Genomic DNA, 21,314 nt, shown 5'->3' on the forward strand with positions numbered 1-21,314 from the left:
TGAATTAGGGAGCGAGATAAGCTTGTTAAAGCAAGTCCTCTCCTGCAGCCCCCACCTTCTGTTCTTTTCTTCCATCACACTCTCAACCCCCATCCCCTCCTACTAACCCAGACAAACTAGGAGTGCGTGACGTCTTTGTAGCAATCTATGAACGCTCATGGCATAGATGTTTCAAAGAAATAAAACACGGGAACAATTTTAGGACACTGCTTGCTGGGGTCTGAGATTAAAAATAAGATTCATGAGGCTCTAATCTAAGCCTCCAGTTTCTCCAACGATACAGCCGCGCATTGAAAAGGGAGAGAGGGTCAATTACTTATTTGTACTTCTCTTTGATGGCAGTATGCGAAGAGGCAACACTTGTGCACTTCTACCAGACAAACACTCATCTCCCCCTGCTCATTAAGGCGAGAGTTGGAGTGTAAATCTTGTGTCCCTGTTTGAAGTGGCTTTGCCATCGCAGGATAAAGAGATTAATGCAGTGAGAGGCAGCTTTATAAAGGAGCCCGACAAGGCCCAGTTTCCTTCTTTATGAATACAGCACTTGCATACATAGCAACCTGCTGACAGTCTCCCTCCAGCTGTGCTAATTTAACCGTATGTGTTGAGGACTCATTTAATCTTCAAAAGCCTGTGGGACATATGTATGTGTTTGTGATGCATACTTTCTGTATATTCTCCCAGGTCACAGTGCAGGATTCAGAATCGCGTGCCCACAACTCACAGAGGAATGAGGAGGACAGTGTTACGGCCCATCAAGCCCACAACAGGGCAGCTATCATTAAAGCTTAAAGCTGTGGAGAGAGCTTGAAAAACACCGTGTTTCACTGCTCTTCTCTCTACGGGAAGTCTTGAGAAACCCATAGCGGGTCATTTACTTAATCATACACTGAAACACCAAAACATGCTAAAAATCTTTGCAATGTAAACCTCAAGTTGTTGCTTAACATGAAATAAAATGCCTGAAGAAGAGAACATGTTGACAACATTTTTAATAGATAGCAGTGTTGTCATACTCAAGCTCGGTCTTGGTCTCGAGACCCATCTAAAGATCATTTCTGAAGGTCTCGTCTAGGAATCAACCGCAGTTTTACTCGGTCTTGTCTCGGTCTTGTCTCGGTTCCAGACAAAGAGGACTCGGAATTTTATTTCAAGACCAATCAAGACCACAATTGTGCGGATATCACTAAATTGTTATATAATTATGGCAATACAAGAGGTGAGTGAAGAGCAATCTTCATTTGTTTTCTGTGGGTGTTTTTACGGGAATGTGGATCTTTCAGATCAGTTTGAGGAGTGCATATGGTTTGCATGTTCCGCGTTTTATCGTAAGTGCGTCATGCAGTCTGGGACTCGCATCGTCTGGTTTAAGTGGTCTTGACTACAACACTGATAGATAGTCTGCATCAAAAAGTGGAAGGGGTTGGGTTTGAAAGAAGTGGGTAGTTAGGAAATAGAGAGGGTCTTATGAAAGAGGCCATTGAGTTGCATTATGGGAAATGTAGGATCCAGCATTTCTGGAGCTTGACCAATACTGAAAGTCAAGAAATTGTGACCTCTGCTGCTTCAATTTGGACATTTTTTTTTTTTTAAATCTATCTCTTGTGAGTCCTCCTAACTTTATGGAAGTACAATACTAAATGTGGTTCAACTGGAAAGTTCTAGCTCCTGATGACAAAGATGGAAAACTACTAATGTTTGACACAGATCATGATCGAGAAAGAGATGCGCATAATAGAGCACAGATTTGATGCAGTCACTCTTCTATTTCTGAAAGCTTCATTTACAACAGGTAATTCATCAATACAGGCTATATGTATACATGTAATGACAACATATTTGTTTTGATTAATATTGTTATGTTTATCACTGAATAGAAAACGCTAGGTTTCAAAGATAGCCGTCTACAGTCACAGTGTGTTTTTCGATGTTCATTTACACTGTGGTGTACAGAGTAAACAGACCAAACACCACAACTTTAATGAATGTTCACAGGTTATGTCTTTGGTTGACATGGAGGGAAAGGTGGGAGCTATCACAGCCTGTCAGTGTGTTTTTGGCCATAGGAGAAGTGACCTGACTGAAATGGAGTCGTATTTGCATGAACTTTACCACGAGATGTCAGATCTGCCTGCTATCTGAGCATAGTGTTGGATACCACAAGCCAAAGAAGACTATTCTGTGCTGCTGCAAACCTACAAGCTTCAGAAAAGCCCCTTAACCCGAAAAGCAAAGCTAAAATGACTAAAAAATCGAGGGATGAGGCTGAAGGCAGACAATTTCCAGACAGACGGCTGACTGAGTACAGCACTTCTCTACGGAGTGCAAAGAAAAGCCTGTTTGTGTCATGACACCTTTCTGAGTTTAGAAATGTGCCATTCCACACAGAGGTGAGCCAATTCTTCGAGAATGAACCAGGAGGATGATTCTTGCTGAGCTTGAGAGGTTGTTACGTGACATGTGTGGCCTTTTCTGTGTGAAAGCACATTGTACCAGGGAAGTGAAAAGGAACAAATCTGAAATAGGGTTTGGCATATTTACAGCCTTATTCAGCAACAACATCAGCTCGAACAAATTAGATGGAAACTCATATTCATTAATTTGGTTTGTTTTGTTTATTACTGTAGAAAACAAACAGCCTGTAGCCCTGCATAGACTTAGCCTGTTGGACAAAGAAGCCCTAATGACTTATTAAAATGTGAAATGTAATGTACTGCTTATAAATAGCTGCGGGTCAAAATGAATAAAAAGAGAAAAAAAAAAAAGTTTTTTACGAGCCGACAGCTTGCTGATGGCAAAATTTAAATATTTTGAGATGGTACACCTTTACACCTTCAGGCAGCCTGTAGCATGAGGCAGCACTGAGCATGTTTGGTAACACCTAAGAAACTCTTCAAAATCCACAAATGAATCCGCATGTCCCTCCTGATGGATAAGTATTACTTTATAATGGTAAAACACAAACAACAGACAGCTTTTTATGTGTGCCTCAGGTTACAAGTTAATTATATGGAACAGAGTAGATGCCCTGTTTTTAAATGTATAACTTAATTAGGATAGCTTGATAGTCTGAATAAATATCACTGCCAATTTCTGTAGTTGTCGCCTTAGATTATATGTGGCACACAGTGAAATACAAGTCCTCTTTTAAATTCCAGTATTGCTCGGACACACATGCTGCAGACACACACACACACACACACACACACACACACACACACACACACAGTGAATCTCCTTCCTGCCACCTTTTGTGACCGGCGTTTCCACATGGGGGCGGTGGGATTTCAGAAGGTATAAATGCCTGCTGAGCGCTCACACAGAGAAAGGGAGGTGTGTGTGCAGACAGTCTGAAGTGTGACTCAGGAGCATTGAAGATAGTAAACGCAATGTCACAGAGAGAAAGTCCCCTCATGGCTGCATCATATTGTCTCAGGTTTGATCGGTGTGGCACTGACCACATTCCAGCATGAACTCAAACATTTTCTCCCTTTTTTTGAAATTTGACTTGTTTTAGAAAGTGCTAAATGTGGAATGTGAATCAAAAATGCTGAAAGAAACATCTCCACGTGGAATGAGCTGTCCTGACACGACGATAGATGTCTTTGTTACAGAGCAAGACGACTTGTTTTGGCAGCACATTAAGAGAGTCAGCTGGCTGGCTGGTCAGGGCACATTTTACAGCCAAAATGCCGGGGATATAAATACGGGAAAAGCACTGTGTGGTGACTCACACTGAATTGCAATATGGTGGCAAGCACACCGATTTGTAAGCCAAACAGTTTTACATGGCAAGGACATCGCTATGCATTGAATGTCCTCCTCCTCTTCACTCTGGTCTTCTGCCAGCACACTTGCATGAAGAAAGGTTTCATGTAACTAAAACTAAATTCGGTGTTATTCCGTCTAAAAATATTGACATTTTATTCCCATCTTCACAGTATGTCTAATATGCTTAACCACATAATGAATGGCACCTGCATGTAGATAACCCCAGGCAATCTGCAAAGACAGGATGAATCTCTTTTTCAAAAACAGGATGCTCACAGTGCAGTCACACATTTTTAGCCATGATAGCTGCAATGCTCTATAGGGATGCCGCTGTCTGTGTAGTGGTCCATCCATCCACTACTTTGGTCAAGAACAGATATCAATAGAGTGCTGCAGGGATGACGTATTTTTGTAGGCCAATCCGGAAGTTATAATCGCCCTGGTTCACTCGACAAAAAGCCAATGGGATTTTTCCATCGAGCGCTGTGGCAAACAAACGTTTATGATACTCACGCGTTTTGTTCCATAAGATAATCTCCACAAATTTACCACACTTTTACGATTTTTTAAGCATAAATGTAATCGCTAGAAGTAAAAATGCTAGACTACAAACGAACAACACCACGGTTGCATGAGCACGAGTATACACAACGATGCTGTAAAGGTGGACGAGTCGGTGTGATGATGTTTAGTAGTCTCATTTATAGCCACTTGTTAGTAACCGCCTTTTTTTAAACACATAAAAGCTTTAAAATTAATGAGTGGGATATTTACTGATGTATTTTATATCGTAGAACAAAACGTTAAAATCTCTTAAGCTTGTATTAACCACAGATATTTTTTCAGGCATCTAACCAAAAACCCATTGACTTCAAGACGAAGAAATCGGAGGTGCTAAAATGCCAACTCATTTTCGTGTTTTAAGACTCATTCCTGTAGCACTCACAGGATCAATTCTGATTTTGCTGATCCTGTGGTTTCAATTCAATTTTAATTTATTTTTATAGCGTATAATCATAACAGAAGTTATCTCAAGACGCTTTTCATATAGAGCAGGTTTAGACTGTACTCTATAATTTAGAGACCCAACAACAGATCCCCCATGAGCATGTTCTAGGTACAACAGTGCCAAGAAAAAACATCCCTATAACAGGTAGAAACCTTGGACAGTTTCTTATCTAGTGCCACCAGTAAGTCATAATTTTCATTTACCCAGGCTTAACAAATGCTGTTTTTTTTAAGCCCATTGTGGAACTGGTAAAATAATTGAAACGTTTCCCAAAACTACAAGTATTATTGAGGCTGTGTTACATATGATTATAAATGCTAATCTTTTAATCAAGTCTGTATAGAATAGTAACCTTCTCCTGTAACAGCTTGCAACACAAACACCTGCACGGTCAGCATTTTGTTTCGTTGACATCTTTTTCTCCATCTATAATTAAACATAATAACTTGAGTGCTTTAAAATAGAAAGTGCACATTTAGACCATTAAACTTAAATTTAACTCCTATTCCTTCCTCCACAACAGAGGCAGCCGTCCATCAAAGTCAGTGCATTAAAGAACAAACATTACTACCTGAGACTCTAATAGGCCACTCAGAGCACACGGCCATAAAGCAGATGGAGCTTCAGTGCAGCATGTCAATTTAAGTCTAAATGGTTGCATGAACCAATGGAGGGAATTGGCCATGGCAAGAAGAACAGGAAGGAAATCAACCATGGTGGTCTGGATCATTTGGAGCAATTACAGCAAGGAGAAAAGAGCATCTAAAGAACCGGCGAGTTGCATACCATGTGTGCATGAGTGAAGTGAGGGACTCAGATGCATATGCGTAAAAAATAGCCGTGACGCTGCACTAGGAAGGGACTTGGGGGATTTCACACTCTGTTTAATGTTCAATGCGACTAGACATGTGATGGACACTTACTCACTGATAAAATCTAAAGTAGTCCGTCTCCCTGTGTGATCTTGTCTGAAATCAAATCTGTAACTCCTGCTGGAGGGAGAAAAAAAAAACGTCTTTCTGTTGGAATATTAAGCAAGTGTAAAATGATTTAATGATCTAAAATATGGTGTTCCCATTCTAACAATGAGGATACAGGTTTTTAAAGGCCCTACAAAATAGGTGAGTTAAAAATAAAACCGTTTACGACTCTGGCTGCTGCACTTCCAGCTCATCATCGCTCCTCTCCCCTTTCCTGCTTCTCACATGGTATATAAAATATTCATATTGAATTCTCACACGTGTGCACACACACACGGAAACACACGGTGTGCTTCACACGCAATAAAAAAAGGAACCATAAAATTGCAAAATAGATAATATTTATGCTCCATAAGTGGTCTTTGCAGTATGATACTTGAAACTGATCAATGTGCAGTTTTCTACAAAGCTTAGCTGTGGACTATTCTGAATTAATCATAATATTATAGGAGACAGCATGTAGTAGCGCTGCTTAAGTGCAGTCCACACTCTCCTGGGTGCATAACGTAAAGATGTCTGATTTAAACGAAGGATACCCCGCTTGTCAAGAGACGGCTTAGAGACATTCTGAAACCATAAGATACACATGCAGAACACATCGGACCCAATCTCTGCTGCACTGATTTAAGTACTGGCGCCGCCGCTTCTGACAATTCCTGCAGATCCCACGATTACAGCAGGCGCTGCTGCAGACTCATGAATCACTCATCCCGAGATAAAACAGATAAATGCTTCCTACGTTAGCTGAGAGGGAGCGAGAGGGACAGAGGTAGAGCGAGATGAGGATCAGGATGCGGTGTTGAAGGATAAGATGGCTTCCTTGGATAATGAAAACAAAAGAGTAACATTACACAGGTCCCAAGCAGACCAACCTGTACATTTAAGGCTATCGTTGGAGGGAGGGGACACTAAAACCCACCCAATTGAATCAGGGAAGCAGATAGATTTACCATCCCCTCCCGTAACTTCATTTGGAAGCTAATTGAATCAGCATACTAGCTTGGAAATTGAATAAAATAGAGCCACATTGGACAGGATTAAAATGAGGCTCTGACGATAATGCCTTAATGAAATTTACATCAAGCATGTTTTCAAATTAGTGCGGATTCTTTCTAAAATTCTCCTTGAATTCTTGGATAATGTTCTCAAGATGATTGAATTGGAAATAGCTGCTGGCAACATTTTTTGAACCAACACACTGTTTTTATGTCTATTCAAATTTGAGTATTCTTTTTTAATCTGAAGGAGACTCTAACTGGGTAGCCAGCAGTTAGATATCCAGTATAAGACGGGTCCCATCTGACCGGCTTCTTCACAGAAGTGTGATAATGACACACAACAGTCCCCCTTTAATATGATCCTCCATATCCAAAAAAAAACTTGCCAAGTCTTATAATCATGCACTCACTGACTGTACATGGCGACACGGTGCAAATTTGATCTTGCCTCTCTGAAACTGGGCTGGCACATCTGCCAAAGCAAGTGCTGGCTGAGCAATTTGCAGTCATGGTTACATCTGTTATCCTGGCTTCAGAGCTTCGTATCAGTGTGCAGTGCCATAGCTCAGATATTGTCAACAAATTGTGGAGAAAAAAAGAAGAAGATGCGATGCAGTTAATATATTAGACACAGCTGTATATCTGATGTAGGACTGCAACTTGGTGTTGTTTACACTGATAAATCGTCAGTTGGGAATGTGTAAATCCTATACGTGTTGGATGATTAATATTGTCACGGTAACTCCTGTGAAGGTTGAATCAAGACAAAATTTACATGCACCGAAGCGTAGATGCAGCCTGACAGATTAGAAGGTATATGCTCTAAAACCAGTGTTCAGACGTTTCATACTTTTCTCTAGCGTCACAGCTGTGGCTAAATGGTTGTGTGCTTCTCACTGATTGCAACAGAAACCACCCGGAGACGTTGTCCCTCTAACATTCTGTTTCTTTAATTAGTTCAGCAAGAAAAAAAAACTTGGCTGCAGGTGCCGTTCACATTGATCCAGTTTGGTGTGTAGAGTAGTAGGACAAATAAAGATAAAAAGCTGAGCAGCCTTGGTAGAATAAAAGATGTATCTCTGATGTGATTAGAACTTTGAATAGTCAGATCTGCAGGGACATGTGCTTTTATCCGGTTCTACCAGATCAATATAGTATGACAGCAATAAAAATGCTGGATTTAGGAGGATAGCCTCTGCATGCTGCCTAACAATTCATGGTCGTGAGGACTGTGTTTTCCATTGAGGGGGGGAATCAAGCTTGAAGGACGCAGAAGACGTCTCACCCTTGAAAGTTCCCAATAAATTCTTACTGTCCATGCAAGTAATTTTAACAAAGCACTCGTCTTTTGTTCTTGAAATATAGACATGATCGTTGCTATTACAGATTATCAAAATCCCGCTTAAATCCTTTCATGCTACAATGCCTTTACTCTCTCGGAGGCAGCTTTTCAGTCTTTAAAAAGGACACGCTTCATCTTCACTGCATAAACACTCAAGAAGAGATGAGAGTTTCAATGGGACAAATTAAAGCCATTCTCCTCTGTGGATGGATGAAACAAACACCCAGCTAATTCTATTGATTAAAGGAAATGGAGTTTGTTGTCAGCCGCGCTGTATTTGAGGTAGCGATTTGATTAGGAAGCTGTGCTCGACAAAATTGGTGTAATGATAATACCCGGTTTGATTACAACAAATGCACGCTCACAGGCACTGAGCGGGAATCAATCTTGCATTACGTCTACTTATTGTTCCTTCTAGCCTCCACTCCACATGGGACAATGCTCTATGTGAAGTGTCAACATGCATTGATGCCTTCCATCGGCTAACAGCTGGGGTAATTTACTTCCACATTATATTAATCCACGCCATTGTAATTCACGAGGACATTTCGAATTACACTATTAAATAAAACATTTAAATACTTACAATGTGATGAGCACTTTTAAGACAATTCCTGCCAATTGCAGCAAAGAAAATGATGAAAATCATATAAAACATAAAAGAGGAACCTGATTGACGCTGAAACTAGGGATGCACCGATACACTTGATCAGATATCGGGCCAATACTGACTCAAATTGGATCGGATATCGGTGACAATGGGGCAGATCTATTCAATTCAATTCTATGTTTATATACCATATACATTATATACTGGAATTTTAATTTAATTTGACAAATGTGTTGCTGCATTAAAAAGGTTTACACCTGAATTGTAATTCCTGTTAATTTTGAAGATGTTTTACCAAGTTGCTGGTGTACAATTTATTATTTTAATAATAATCTATGTATTTATTTGTTACATTTTGTTTTACAAAGTTAGGAAAGCAATGTTTAAGTCAAGCCTGATGTCGCCTTACACATAAAAGAATGATCCCAGTGTCTTCCACACAGTGAGGCGTATAGCTTATAAATGAAACACTGATATCGGATCGGTACTCAGTATCGTCTGATACTCAAAGCCCAGGTATCGGTGTCAGTATCCTAGCTCAAACCGATTCATCATTTTAGCAGTAAATAATTGAAATTCTGGTAATTCAAATTTACCAAGTTTTTGACCACAGACTTCTCATTATTGCCATGCAAGGGTTAAACACACTATGTAGGATATCAAACTCTTATTTTCTGTTGGAATTATTCCATAAACTACTATTTCTGAAATTAATTCAATGTTCGGATACATCTATAAGATAAAATGTACATAGTTTATTAAGAAAGTCTGTGTACTTACTGTATATAAAATAAAGACAAAGTAATTGGTTGCAAGCACTATGGTACGCTCCACTATGTAAATGTAACATTTATTTGATCTAACTTATTATTGTTTCAAATTGTAAGAATTGTGAGCACAGTAAAAGCTACACTTAAAAGTGGAATCCATTAACATTACATTTTGCAAGATTTGTTTCATTTAATATTTAGTCTCTGCAACATTTATTTCTCTCAGTGTGTCCTCGTCTTCTGCCTCTCTGCCTACTTTTACCTGTCCCTGTCTGTCTCCTCCTTGGTCCTGTGTGCTCCCGTCTGACCAACAGAGAGAATCACTGATGTCCCTATACATACATTCAGTACCTCACCTTCCACTGCCACTCATTACTGTTAGACTGCATATGTGCATATTATCTATATATCTACGGTGCAGTATGTGCTCTGCTAGCTGTGCTGCAGTATTTCAGCCCTGCAACTGTTTGTGTCAGACTAATGAGAAAGAAAAGGCACTGTCACTCACAAGATGAGGAGAAGGTGACCCAACGCAGCTGGGCAGTACAAGATTGATGATCCCAGATCAAGTGTTGGGTTGCATCCATCTGAAGTGCAGCTTGTACTGTGCCCAGACTGAACATGACAAGACTGTTCTCTGACATTCAGCCTGCTGCAGTCTCCTCTGGTATAACCAGTGCCACCCCCCGTGGTGCTGGTAGACTGTGGATCCAAGAAGTGCTTTTGACCATGGATCAAACCTACTCGATCTATAGAAATTCAAGTGGAAGCCAGTACCTTGGATGAACAATGTTTAGGGACTTTCACATCTCTCTCTCTGGATTCTTAGTTGGTTAAAAGCCAGTACTACTGTGATAAATGTCAGAAGATGCTACGTTAGTATATTCATGACCTTGAGGGATCCCACAAACCTTTGTAGTGCTCCGTGAGTATGAAAATCTGTCATGTCAATAAACATTGAGTGACATCTTTTGCCCATGACAGATCATACCATTCTGCCAGGCATTCCTCCCAGACTGTACTCGTTCTGGCTGCTCTCATACACAGCTCGTAGCTATACCAAAAAAATAATGCACTATAATAACTTAATAGTTTTGTTGCCTAAACCTAACCAAGTCAATCTTTTCTTAAACCTAACTAAGTAGTTTCTGTCACGTAACTTCCACATTTCCATATGCCAATGTTATTTTAACCTAAACCATGATATTTTCCAAAACCTAACTAAGTAGTTTTGTTTCCTAAACGGAAATTGATGTGTGCTGGACATTCGGAAGAAAATGCACGAAAAATAAGGAATAACTTTTCATAAGATATCATACGACCGTTGTATGAAGATAGGTCGACTCGTTTGCAGCACCAAAAATGATACCCTTGGAGAAATACACTGAGAGGGCACTAACTACAAAGTTCATCCATCCCTCCACTTCGCCTGCTGACACTGGGTTCTTTTTAATAGGTAAGATCATATCTCTCTCTCATACATTCATTATAGAGTTTTAAACACTATCAAGAACGACCATCATGTGCTTTTCATCTCATTTTAAAGCTTCGCTTGTGCAAGCCAATCAGCTCACATTTATTCATGAAGGCAATGAGTGGAACCACACAGTAGCTAGTGACGCCTTCTAGGATCTCTACCCTCCTGCTGTGTTCAAAGCACTCAACGAAAAGTTCATCATGACATGTTCTAATGATTCGTCTTTGTGTGTCTGGAATGACACTATCACTTTCTGCAGGTCCCCTTGAAAAACCCATGCTCAACATGACTCAGAATCCGTATTTTGTCAAACCCAAAAAGTGTCTGGACCACCTCTTTGCTGGGCTTCATCATCTCTGGTGGCCATGTACTGTACAGATGGATTTTACCAGCAAAGTCAGGAAACAAATGGCTGCAACCCAGTTCTGTCTCACAGCTGCAAAGATTGCCAACTTCTACCAATAAAAAACGACGCTGTTGTGGCAGAATCATTAACTATTCTTACACTCTATTCACATTATTCACCTGCACCACTGAGGCCAATACAGTGTGTCTGTGGAGCTCAATGTCATCATAGCTCCTACTGTGTATTGATCCACTCTGATCATCATGGGAGTCATTCAGTATGAGAGTATCACCATTTCCTCAATAATTACACACCAATCCTTTACATGCCTCTGTAACCAACTGTCACCAGTGGAAACAAACTATGATATTGGCAATAAAGAAATGTATGCAGCTAAACTGGTGCTAGAGAAATAACACTGGCAGGAGCACTCAGCAGGCTTGATACAGCTGCGACTGTGATAGGTCACTTTACTTATGTCTCTCCACTTTTCTTATTCTCTCCTGTGTGGGTTTATAGACGCCCACTGTGCCTTCTCCTTGGTTGCGTGTGATCCAGCAGAGACATTTTTCCCCCCATGTGCAGGCAGTGCCTTAGCTGCTAAGCTGCCACTATTTACCTCATCAGCATCCGCCTATGCAAACCTCCACTCTCGCAGTAGTCATTTGCTTAATTGTTATGTGTGCTCTGTTCTGCATATGGTAGTCTACATTTATTCAAGATCCTGGGGTCCTTAGATTTTCCTGCCCTGCCTTCGATACAAAAATTCTAATCCTGCCTGCAGCTTGTTGTTTTCTTTTGGGTCCAATCCTGTATCAAACCAAACAGTAAGAGCGATACAATCTAAATATCAATGCCTAATACAATGTAAAAATCTAATTTTGTTCACTTAAGTACAAAATGGTTATTATTAAATTACTCCAAGGTCAATAGTGTAGAAGCGTAGAATTTGTGTCGAAGAAATTTGTGTCATTCCATAGATGCAGATAACACAAGTAAAACTGCATGTAAATACATAACATGCAGGTCTTTGATCTATTTATCTATGATGACTTATGCCGCATTTCTACTGCATGGTACGGAACGGCTCTATTCAACACGACTTGCTCTTTTTTTGCTTTCCATTAGCAACATTTGTGGATAGTACCTGGTACTTTTTTTGGTACCACCAAATAGGGATGCACAATTAATCAAAATTTTATCGAAATCGCAATTGCAATTTTCAAATCGCAATATTTGTTAAAATCGCAATTCTAGTTTAAGGCGAAATGTGTGTCAAAATGCCATTTAAAATTAAATATTGTCATGCTGCATAGATTTCCTGGCCTACACATTATATTCAACAGACTTAAGAAAACATCCTTGTTTGGTACAGACCCCCGCAAAAATCACACCATAATCATTTTAATATATATTTTTCAATGAAAATGAGAAAAATGATGTAAAAATGATCATTCCCTCTAATATTGCAAATCATATCGCAGTTGCAATATCAGCCAAAATATTCATAATTAGGTATTTTTTCAAAATCGTGCAGCCCTATCACCAAAGGTTCCAAGTGAGCTGAGCCGATACTAGAAGGTGGAGTTAAAACACTGCAGACCACTGATTGGTCAGAGAGAGTTGTCACTACTGCAACACGGGATATCCTGCACAAACCTGCCAAAATTAAATTTAAATAGCCAAGCTATGAGAAGCGACCGCAATCTTTTTATTCACTCGACCCAGATTTTTAAAAATGGCAGCATGCCAAACTATGCCATACCCTACGCCATATACTACGTACACTATTGACGAAGAGCAGACGTTCCTCTGTGGCGTCGCGAATGGCAGCCTCGGTGTTGCGCTCTCTAGTACGTTTTTCGGGTTTTGTTTGTTTATTCAGTTTTCTGCTCTCCCTCTCTGGTTACATTCTCCATTTTGAACATCTGATATATATTTATATAATATTCATATATACACCTTTTTTTGTACACTTGTGTACATGCTGTCTTTACATGCTGTTATTTCTATTTCTGTGTAAATACATTGAAAGAGATGCAAAAAAATCCAAAAATTCCTTGTATGTGCACACGTACTTGGCAAATTAATCTGATTCTTATTCTGGTTGCCGATGAAAAGAGTCAGAGTGTCATGGTGAAGGGGATATCTCAGCAGTTTCACACTGCATCGTTATCACTATCAGCTGAGAATCACATCTACACTGAGGGGGTAAATATCCGCAGTGGAAAATGAAACCATGCAGTGGAAATGAGGCATTAAATTACCTGGTCAGGTACCTAAATGACTGATGTGTGACAATGACTGTACCTGTGTGCTGAATTTCACATTAGCACCAATCTACCATTTGCAGAGGGGCTACTGTAGTTCTCTCAAAGTTTGAACACCCAAGTTTGAGCTCACTGTGCATCATCAGAGGCAGAGGTGATTATCAGGGTGCCACAGCCACACTCCACACATATTTATCACTTTAAGGACATAATTGGGTGTGAAAACCTTGGAGACAGGGGATAACAAATGAACCACCGTAACGGAATTACTTTCATAGCTTGTTTTCTAACCTTTGCAGGCAACAAATAAATTAAACAAGTTGCAAATGAAGTGACACATTTTGTACCATATCAATGTGTACACAAGACATTTGTACATTACATGTTGGGGTGTCATTTAAAGGAAACCTACACCCCATCATTATTTACTGTACAGATGTATATGATATGTGTTATGTGCTCTATGAAATTTGGGAGGCTGTTTTTATTGGACAGAGTTAAATTGCACGTGTTGATGTTAATGTGTTTATGCTCATACAAAAAACACAGTTGGCCGTGTTCGCGTTCTTGTCGCTGCATTGGCGACTCCCACTGGTTGGAACTGGGCAAATAGTGGAAACTGTTGAAAGTGGAGCTACATAGCAGTGCAGTTACTAGAGAACTCCTTCCAAATTGGGAGAAAAAAAGAGGCTAAAAATAAAGTGAAACAAGGCGTGAGCTGCAACTATGTGGAACATCTGAATCATCTGATAGTAATTTGAACCTGTTCTGTTTGTTTCACTTGTGAACTATTCTACCACAAACATACACTATATTAAGGTTGGGAATCACCAGAGGCCCTACGATACGATATTATAACACTTTGGTCACGATACGATCTTATTGTGATTTTAAACAAGATCTATTGCAATTTATTACCTTTTTTTCAACTGCAAATTATGCAGTTTGTTTTATCTAATAAGATATTGTTTTCACTCTGTTCATCTCACTTCAATAATTTGTATTGCAGCAAAATGGGATTATCAGTCAAGCAGACCAACACATAAAAACATGAATGATGCATCATGCACCTGACAAACAACTGTTTGTATCTACCTCTACAGTACGGCAATGGTCGTATGTGGCAGCTAAATTGCTTGTTTGGATCAGGAACAGAAAAAGAAAATGTCCTTTTATGAAATAAAACAACAGCAAAGTATATATACAGTATAATATGAAGTGTTTTTAATGATAAATCTCTTTTGAAGTGAAGTGTCAGCACTAGCTTAGGGGGCAGTGGAACCAGCCACTCTACTGCGGCTTAACTAAAGGGTTAGTATTTTGTTTAATCTTGTAGCTGGCACCCCACCAAAGCAAACTCAAGGACCATTTCTTATTTCTTTTGCTTTGCCACAGGGATTTGTAGGCTTATAAGGGAAACATACTTGAAGTTCCTCAGGAGAATGTAATTTCAGACCTGTGATCAACTTATTTTGAATAACAACACATTGTCAACCTGCCAATGTCCAGCTCATAGCCAGCTATTAATCTTATATCTTTACATGTCAAAGAATTACAAGTCGGCCTATGTTGAATGGATCAGTGAAGATATATGCAATATTTAACTCAAATACTACATACATGCTCAGATTACTTTAAGAAATTGTCTCTTTAAATGTCAACTACAAATAATACATTGAAGTGAGAGCAGTGTGTATTTGTAGAAGGATACACTTTATATAAAGTATAATACAATGAATTAAAAGTATTCTAAACTGGTTTTCTGTCTGCATATTTATTGGGAGTTACTGTGTCCAAAGGCATCCATTCCCTATGAAATATTTTTCTGCAGTCTCTTAAGGATAAACAGTGTTACTGTTGGATATCTTTTTCTTTAACTCACTCACTGGTACATATTTATTTATAAGTCCAGCCCTGGTCTGCTCCCCTCTTATCTTTGTGTGTATATCTCGCTTAAAACTAGTAACTATTGTTTGCGCTCAAATGACCCTCCTACTGTCTGTCCCTAAGGCTCACACTGAAATGGGCAAACAGGCTTTTATGTTGTCTGCCACTGCAGCCTTCAACCACTTGCAGACAGATTTGCAGCTAGATAGGCTGATCCCAATTAGTGCATTTAAAAATTAAGTGAAGGGTTTGGAGGCTAATTCAATTGGAATTTGTAATTGCTTCCTTAGCTAGATCCGTTTCCTCCTGTCTGTTTTCTTAGGCATATGCCTCTGTGAGTTGATACTGTGTGTTTTATGTTATGTGTTTCGACGTTTCGAATGTTGTTTGACACATTGTAGTGTTGCTATTTTGGCCAGGGCTCCCTTGGAAAAGAGATTTGTAATCTCAATAGTTTAATAAAAATAATAACTCAGAGCTTGGTGATCTCAAACTTGGTCTCAGATCAATATCAGCATGTCATTACAAAGTAGACCCACATTAAATGTATTCAAGATCTACATATAATCAAGTTTGATATAACAATATGAAATTTCATTTCGGATATTTAAATACAATAGTCTCAAAAATTATGTATCAATGTAACAACCTAGCCCATCAGTGGTGCTAACCTGTACATCAAAGCATAGCAAAAGGAGAGATTGAGAAAAAATAAAGATGATGGTGAGTCCAGCTGTTTCTGAATTAGGGCTGCATGATTAATTGTTAAAAGACTACGATCTCCATTCAGGCAAGTACACAACCTCATTTCTGAAGGACAGCAATTCTGCTATATTTGTTCTGGAGAGTTGCATATTTAGAATAAGTGCTCATAATTTGTCCCTGCTGCGGAACAAATGCACTTAAAGGCTGACAGATTCCACTACCACTGCCACTTCGCTAACACTCAACAAATCAAATAAACCACAAAGTTATCTGTGAGGTCATTAAGGGTCAACACATTAAGAACAACAACACTGTGTTGAAATCAGCAGGAAGAGAGCTAGTAACTTTAGCTGTTAGCAGCCGGTGGGCAGCACAGTTCTGCTTGGCTAAATAACGGCACTAACAGCTAACGTACAGACATACATTATGATGCGTTCAAACTCTATTCAGTAAAAATTAGTATTGGGCGAAGAAAAATTAGGTTATAATGTTATCATGATGTGTTCAAATGTAATCTTGTAAAACTGAAAACCACAATATCAGATTGATTAATGTGTGGTCAATGAATGAATGATCAATTTTATTAGCAAAAGTAGCATACATGAATGCTTATGTCCAGTTCCATTATGGTTGGCGCCAATTGCCCAATGCAAGATCCTATTTGTTATTCCATCTTTGGCACAAACTATTTAAAACTGTACTAACTTTATAGTAGGCGTTATCCAACTTACGTTTAGTATGAAACAATCCATCTTCTCAACTTTACTGCTGTGTTTTGAAACTAAAGCATCTGTCAGAGGATACTTCCATCACGTCTCATCTGATTGGTTTTGGTCATGTAGACATGCAAGTTTTTTTGACCCTATTTCCTCAAACTCCCAGAAAACATTTGTGCTACTGTTGGTAGATGGATAGATAGATCGGTATAGCAATGTTTTTTTTTTTTTTTTATGAGGAGGTATGTTCAGAACCAGAATCAGAATCAGAATCAGAATCAGAATCAGAATCAGAATCAGAATCAGAATCAGAAGAATCAGAATCAGAATGTTGTTGACCGTGTTGGTATTAATATAACTCCATACCCTTTCCTTTGTTTCCTTGAAGGAAAACATATGCAATAGTGTAAATAACAATAATTTGTTTTGGTTAAAGAAGAAAATAAATGCTTTCCCTGAGAATCGTGATCCAATTTTTACAAGAATTGTGCAGTCCTCGTCTGAATGGAGCACTTGTTCTCTGTGGTTTAGTTTTCCTCATCTTGTCAGTGGATAGCACACCTGGATTCCCCATCAGTCACACCCACAACATAAGATGTGATTCAGGATTCAACATCATGAACCAGGAAAGTGAATCCTTGCTAAGTAGTTTATTGACTGCAATGCAGTTAAGAGATGTGAGATGAAGACACACATTATTTCTTTGTCTGAGGAATGTTTACCGTAATCCACAAAAACACTCTACACAGTCCTGGAACACTACTTGCCAGAAAATTTGCAGTGCGTGTGTTGCATTAACAGAGACACTGTGAAATTGAAAAGTAGCTACTGTCTCTCTGGCAATTTCTCTTTGCTATGTGGACATGTTAATGTGCATAATTAACTAATCAGCTTATGCCAGCTGGAACACTTGGCAGCTCAGTCTGACAGCTTCAGCTCCTCTCTTGAAAACATCTTGAAAGATTCTGGTTCGGTCTCCCTCTGTGTAATTTTATCTCCTGCCAGGCCAGAATAACTTTAGCTTGGACAGTCCCCAAATTGGTTGAGTAATTGGTGGTTTTGTTAAGATTTTACAGTGTTTTGTTGCACAAAATTTTTCCACTCTGTAAGAATTTAGTCTGCTGAAAACTATGTTCTCCACTTGATGATCAAATGATTACCATTCAAATAATTCATGGCGTGTTTGAGTTGTTTATTTCTATGATTGACATGACCACTAATTGGAACAGTGTGTAAAAACTGAGATGTTCAGTACTCTCATGTCATGTCACCGTGGCATTGATACATAATTCTTAAGGGAACTAAAAAAAGCCATCAACTATTATTACGAAAAATAAAACACTGGCTATTTACAGCTTGGATGTACATTTATGTATTGTGAAAAGAGAATAAATCTTCCAGCTCATGACTCCGCTGTCTGCTATGGAATGCCATTTTATTCAATACTAAATAAATAAATATGCCTATGAAATAAATATATATATGGCTATGAAATAAATCCTGAAATAAATAAATTAGGGAATAAATATATAAATAAATGTAAATATAAATATATAAATTAGTCAATATAGTTCAATAAATGAATACATTTTTTTATTTAAAAAGGGCGTATTTCAAAGGACTACTTTTAATTTATATTTTATTTGTTTTTATTTGTTTATTGGAATTTCTATTTCCTAATGCCACATTTATTTCACAGCTCTTTTTTATTCCCATCTGTTTGTTTTATGTCCATCTATTCAAATAAATTTGGCACGGTTATCAGATTCTAACAGATTCAGACCAAAGCACAATAATTAGCTATCTACCTCCGTCTCACTCCCTGGAGTCCCCGCCACTGGGAGACTACTGAGCCATAAAGTTTGCTGATCCGGCGGGGAGTCAGGCCTGTCTTGGATCAGACCCCTGGTGCTGGGGTTTGGACTAGCTGAATTAGAGTTACTACAGCCGCTATCTGAAGGTTTAGCTCCAGGAAATATGACAACTACAGTAGCTTGTAAAATAGCGATATGGGGAACTGAATTCAATGAATTTACTGTTTATCAGAACACAAATGAAATCCAGCGCCCTGTCCGCCTCACTCCCCGCCGCTAGAAGATTACTTTAATTCTTCTGTGAGATAACTATGCCCCATTAATTTGAATATAACAGATCTGTAAAATAAATGTGGCATTAGGAAATAAAAGTTCCCAGAAATATATAAATACATATACATATATTTTATTTATTTAACTATATTGAATCATTATATTTACATTTATGTATACATTTATTGATTTCCTTATTTATTTATTTGAGGTATTATTTCATATCCATATTTATTTATTCAATTTTGAATGAAATGGCATCCCATAGTCTGCTACTTAACTAAGATCTTGTCCAGCCCGTGCTATGCATCAACACATTCCCGTCTGATATGCGTCCACTGCACATCACAGCAGTTGTCTTGATTAATAGGAATACTTAATTTGTCATTAAGGTTGATTAATTCCATTTAACTGTTAGGTTTAAAGTCATTCAATAATGTCACTGAGAATCAGTTATTTGCCATGGCAACCAGTATGTATAAGACACTGACTGTGAGAGTTTAGAAATGCATATAAGACCATCACTAAATATAAAAATGTGGTCAGCTCCAACAGTTGTATCGGTATAAATGTGAAACAGCAGTCTACAGTATATAACTCTTAATGTCTACTTTTTCAAAAGCCAGATATTGTATATGCCTGTGTGCGCAGAAATGGTCCTTGGCAGTGGAAGCCATTGATTTTCTCACTGCGTCTGTATAGCATCTCCCCTTTCCTGCCGGCACAGCATGTAATATGAGACCACAAGTTTCCCTTTACCCACAGCAATCAATTTTGCTTAGCCGAGCTCCCTGGCCTGGATGGGGCCTGCCTAAGTACCTGTCTCACAGCCCTGCAGACCCTCACCCTGGGCAAGAAGCTTTCAGCGTAATAAAAAACATATCTGACTCAAGACCTAGCCAATCTAATAACGGCCAGACAAGTCAGCGTGACTACACAGTGCTAACTGTGTCACTGCTGGGAGGCGGTATGCGTGGAGCGAGTACAGCAGAAAGGCCAAGAAATCAAAGAAATCACTCTGATCTTCAATTCCCTGAGAAGATGATCCACATCACAATTTCTTCAATGCTATCACTTTTACAGCTTGAAGTACGATGTGGGTTCTTACTCTAAAAGCAAAAAGCATTTACTGCCTTTTATCTTAAAAGAACAGGAAAAAAAATCCAATATATGAGGCCATACGTGAGGGCATACTGGGCATGATTGAATCTGATTGATATGTATCTTAAACTGCCTCTGCCTTCATCAATCTCACATATTGTTAAGCAGAAAGAGCGGGGTGCAAACGTTCACTTAGAGACGTGTCTTGTCCGTTTCAGGAGACATTTTCAGCCATCAGTTACTGTAATGAAAACAAATGGATTGGCTGTTTTCATAGAGATAGAAAAGCCTGTGCTGCAGCCAAAGATAAAAGGGCTAAACTCTTCCAACGGAGGCAGTGTAGGTGTTGGATTCATAGAGACTGGCATGAACAAAAAAGAAATGACTACCTATTACTGACTGTTTCTAAGAATAATAGTGAGAGCTAGCTAATAAAGGGAGGATTTTAAGATGTAATTTCCTCCACAACTCACGCTGAACACATCAATGAAGACTTTCCCTATGAAATACTGTATAATTGAATTCATTGGCATGCATTGCCATGTACACACCATCAATTACTATGCCAGGGAGGTAAGAGCTAATCCTTCAGCAGAGTGAAAAGCAGCTATCTGCAAGAACCTGGCTGTCTCTCATTCATTTCCCTGCTGATATATTGATTGAACCTCTACAGTAGCTACAACAGATAACACATTTAGCCACAGATAGCATCTTACCTGTAGCCACTGTGATTGGTCACTGTGTCCAGCTGTCCAAGCATTGACTTTGCCTTGTTTGTCCAAGCGGGCCTTTCCAGGCTCCCAAGTGAACATGTCCATGTTGAGCGTCCTGAAGATGCTGGAGGCCGTGACCTGGTAGTCCTGGATGTGGCCTGACTTCATTCCAAGTGGTTCAGAGCAGCCTGGCAACAACAACAACAAACAGATTTGTTCTAACCTTTCTGACCGCATATATATCCCCTTACCCCCAAAAGTATATTTTCAGTGCTGCTGCCACATAAACAATGTAGCATGACACAACTGTGCAGGACTGCAGTGGATTTTCAGATTATTTCATGATTAATTTGTGTCTAGAGTTGGATGCTCACTCACCTGTTAGCTCACAACCGAGCAGCTCCATGCGTAAGGTGCAGTGCCTCCTGCAGACTTGGGGGTAAATGCGCACGTACTGGGCCTCAATGGGAGGGGTGAAGGAGTTGGCTGATGGAGCGTTGTTATCGATGTTTCCTCTGAAAATCTGTTGCAA

At 39.2% G+C, this 21,314-nt stretch overlaps 1 protein-coding gene across 3 annotated transcripts in view; it reads right to left on the minus strand.

Moving 5' to 3' along the window:
* Positions 1–21,314, minus strand: part of edil3a (EGF-like repeats and discoidin I-like domains 3a) — a 127,698-nt gene that overhangs the window by 16,166 nt on the left and 90,218 nt on the right. For all 3 annotated transcript variants that reach the window (XM_074638226.1, XM_074638225.1, XM_074638227.1), the window contains exons 7-8: positions 21,161–21,305; positions 20,786–20,970 (exon numbers count right to left, since the gene is read on the minus strand). In XM_074638226.1, coding sequence (XP_074494327.1) covers positions 20,786–20,970; positions 21,161–21,305 — 330 coding nt within the window. The remainder of the gene's footprint in view (positions 1–20,785; positions 20,971–21,160; positions 21,306–21,314) is intronic.

The sequence above is a fragment of the Sebastes fasciatus genome, chromosome 6 (assembly GCF_043250625.1).
Source record: "Sebastes fasciatus isolate fSebFas1 chromosome 6, fSebFas1.pri, whole genome shotgun sequence".
Classification (NCBI taxonomy): Eukaryota; Metazoa; Chordata; class Actinopteri; order Perciformes; family Sebastidae; genus Sebastes; species Sebastes fasciatus.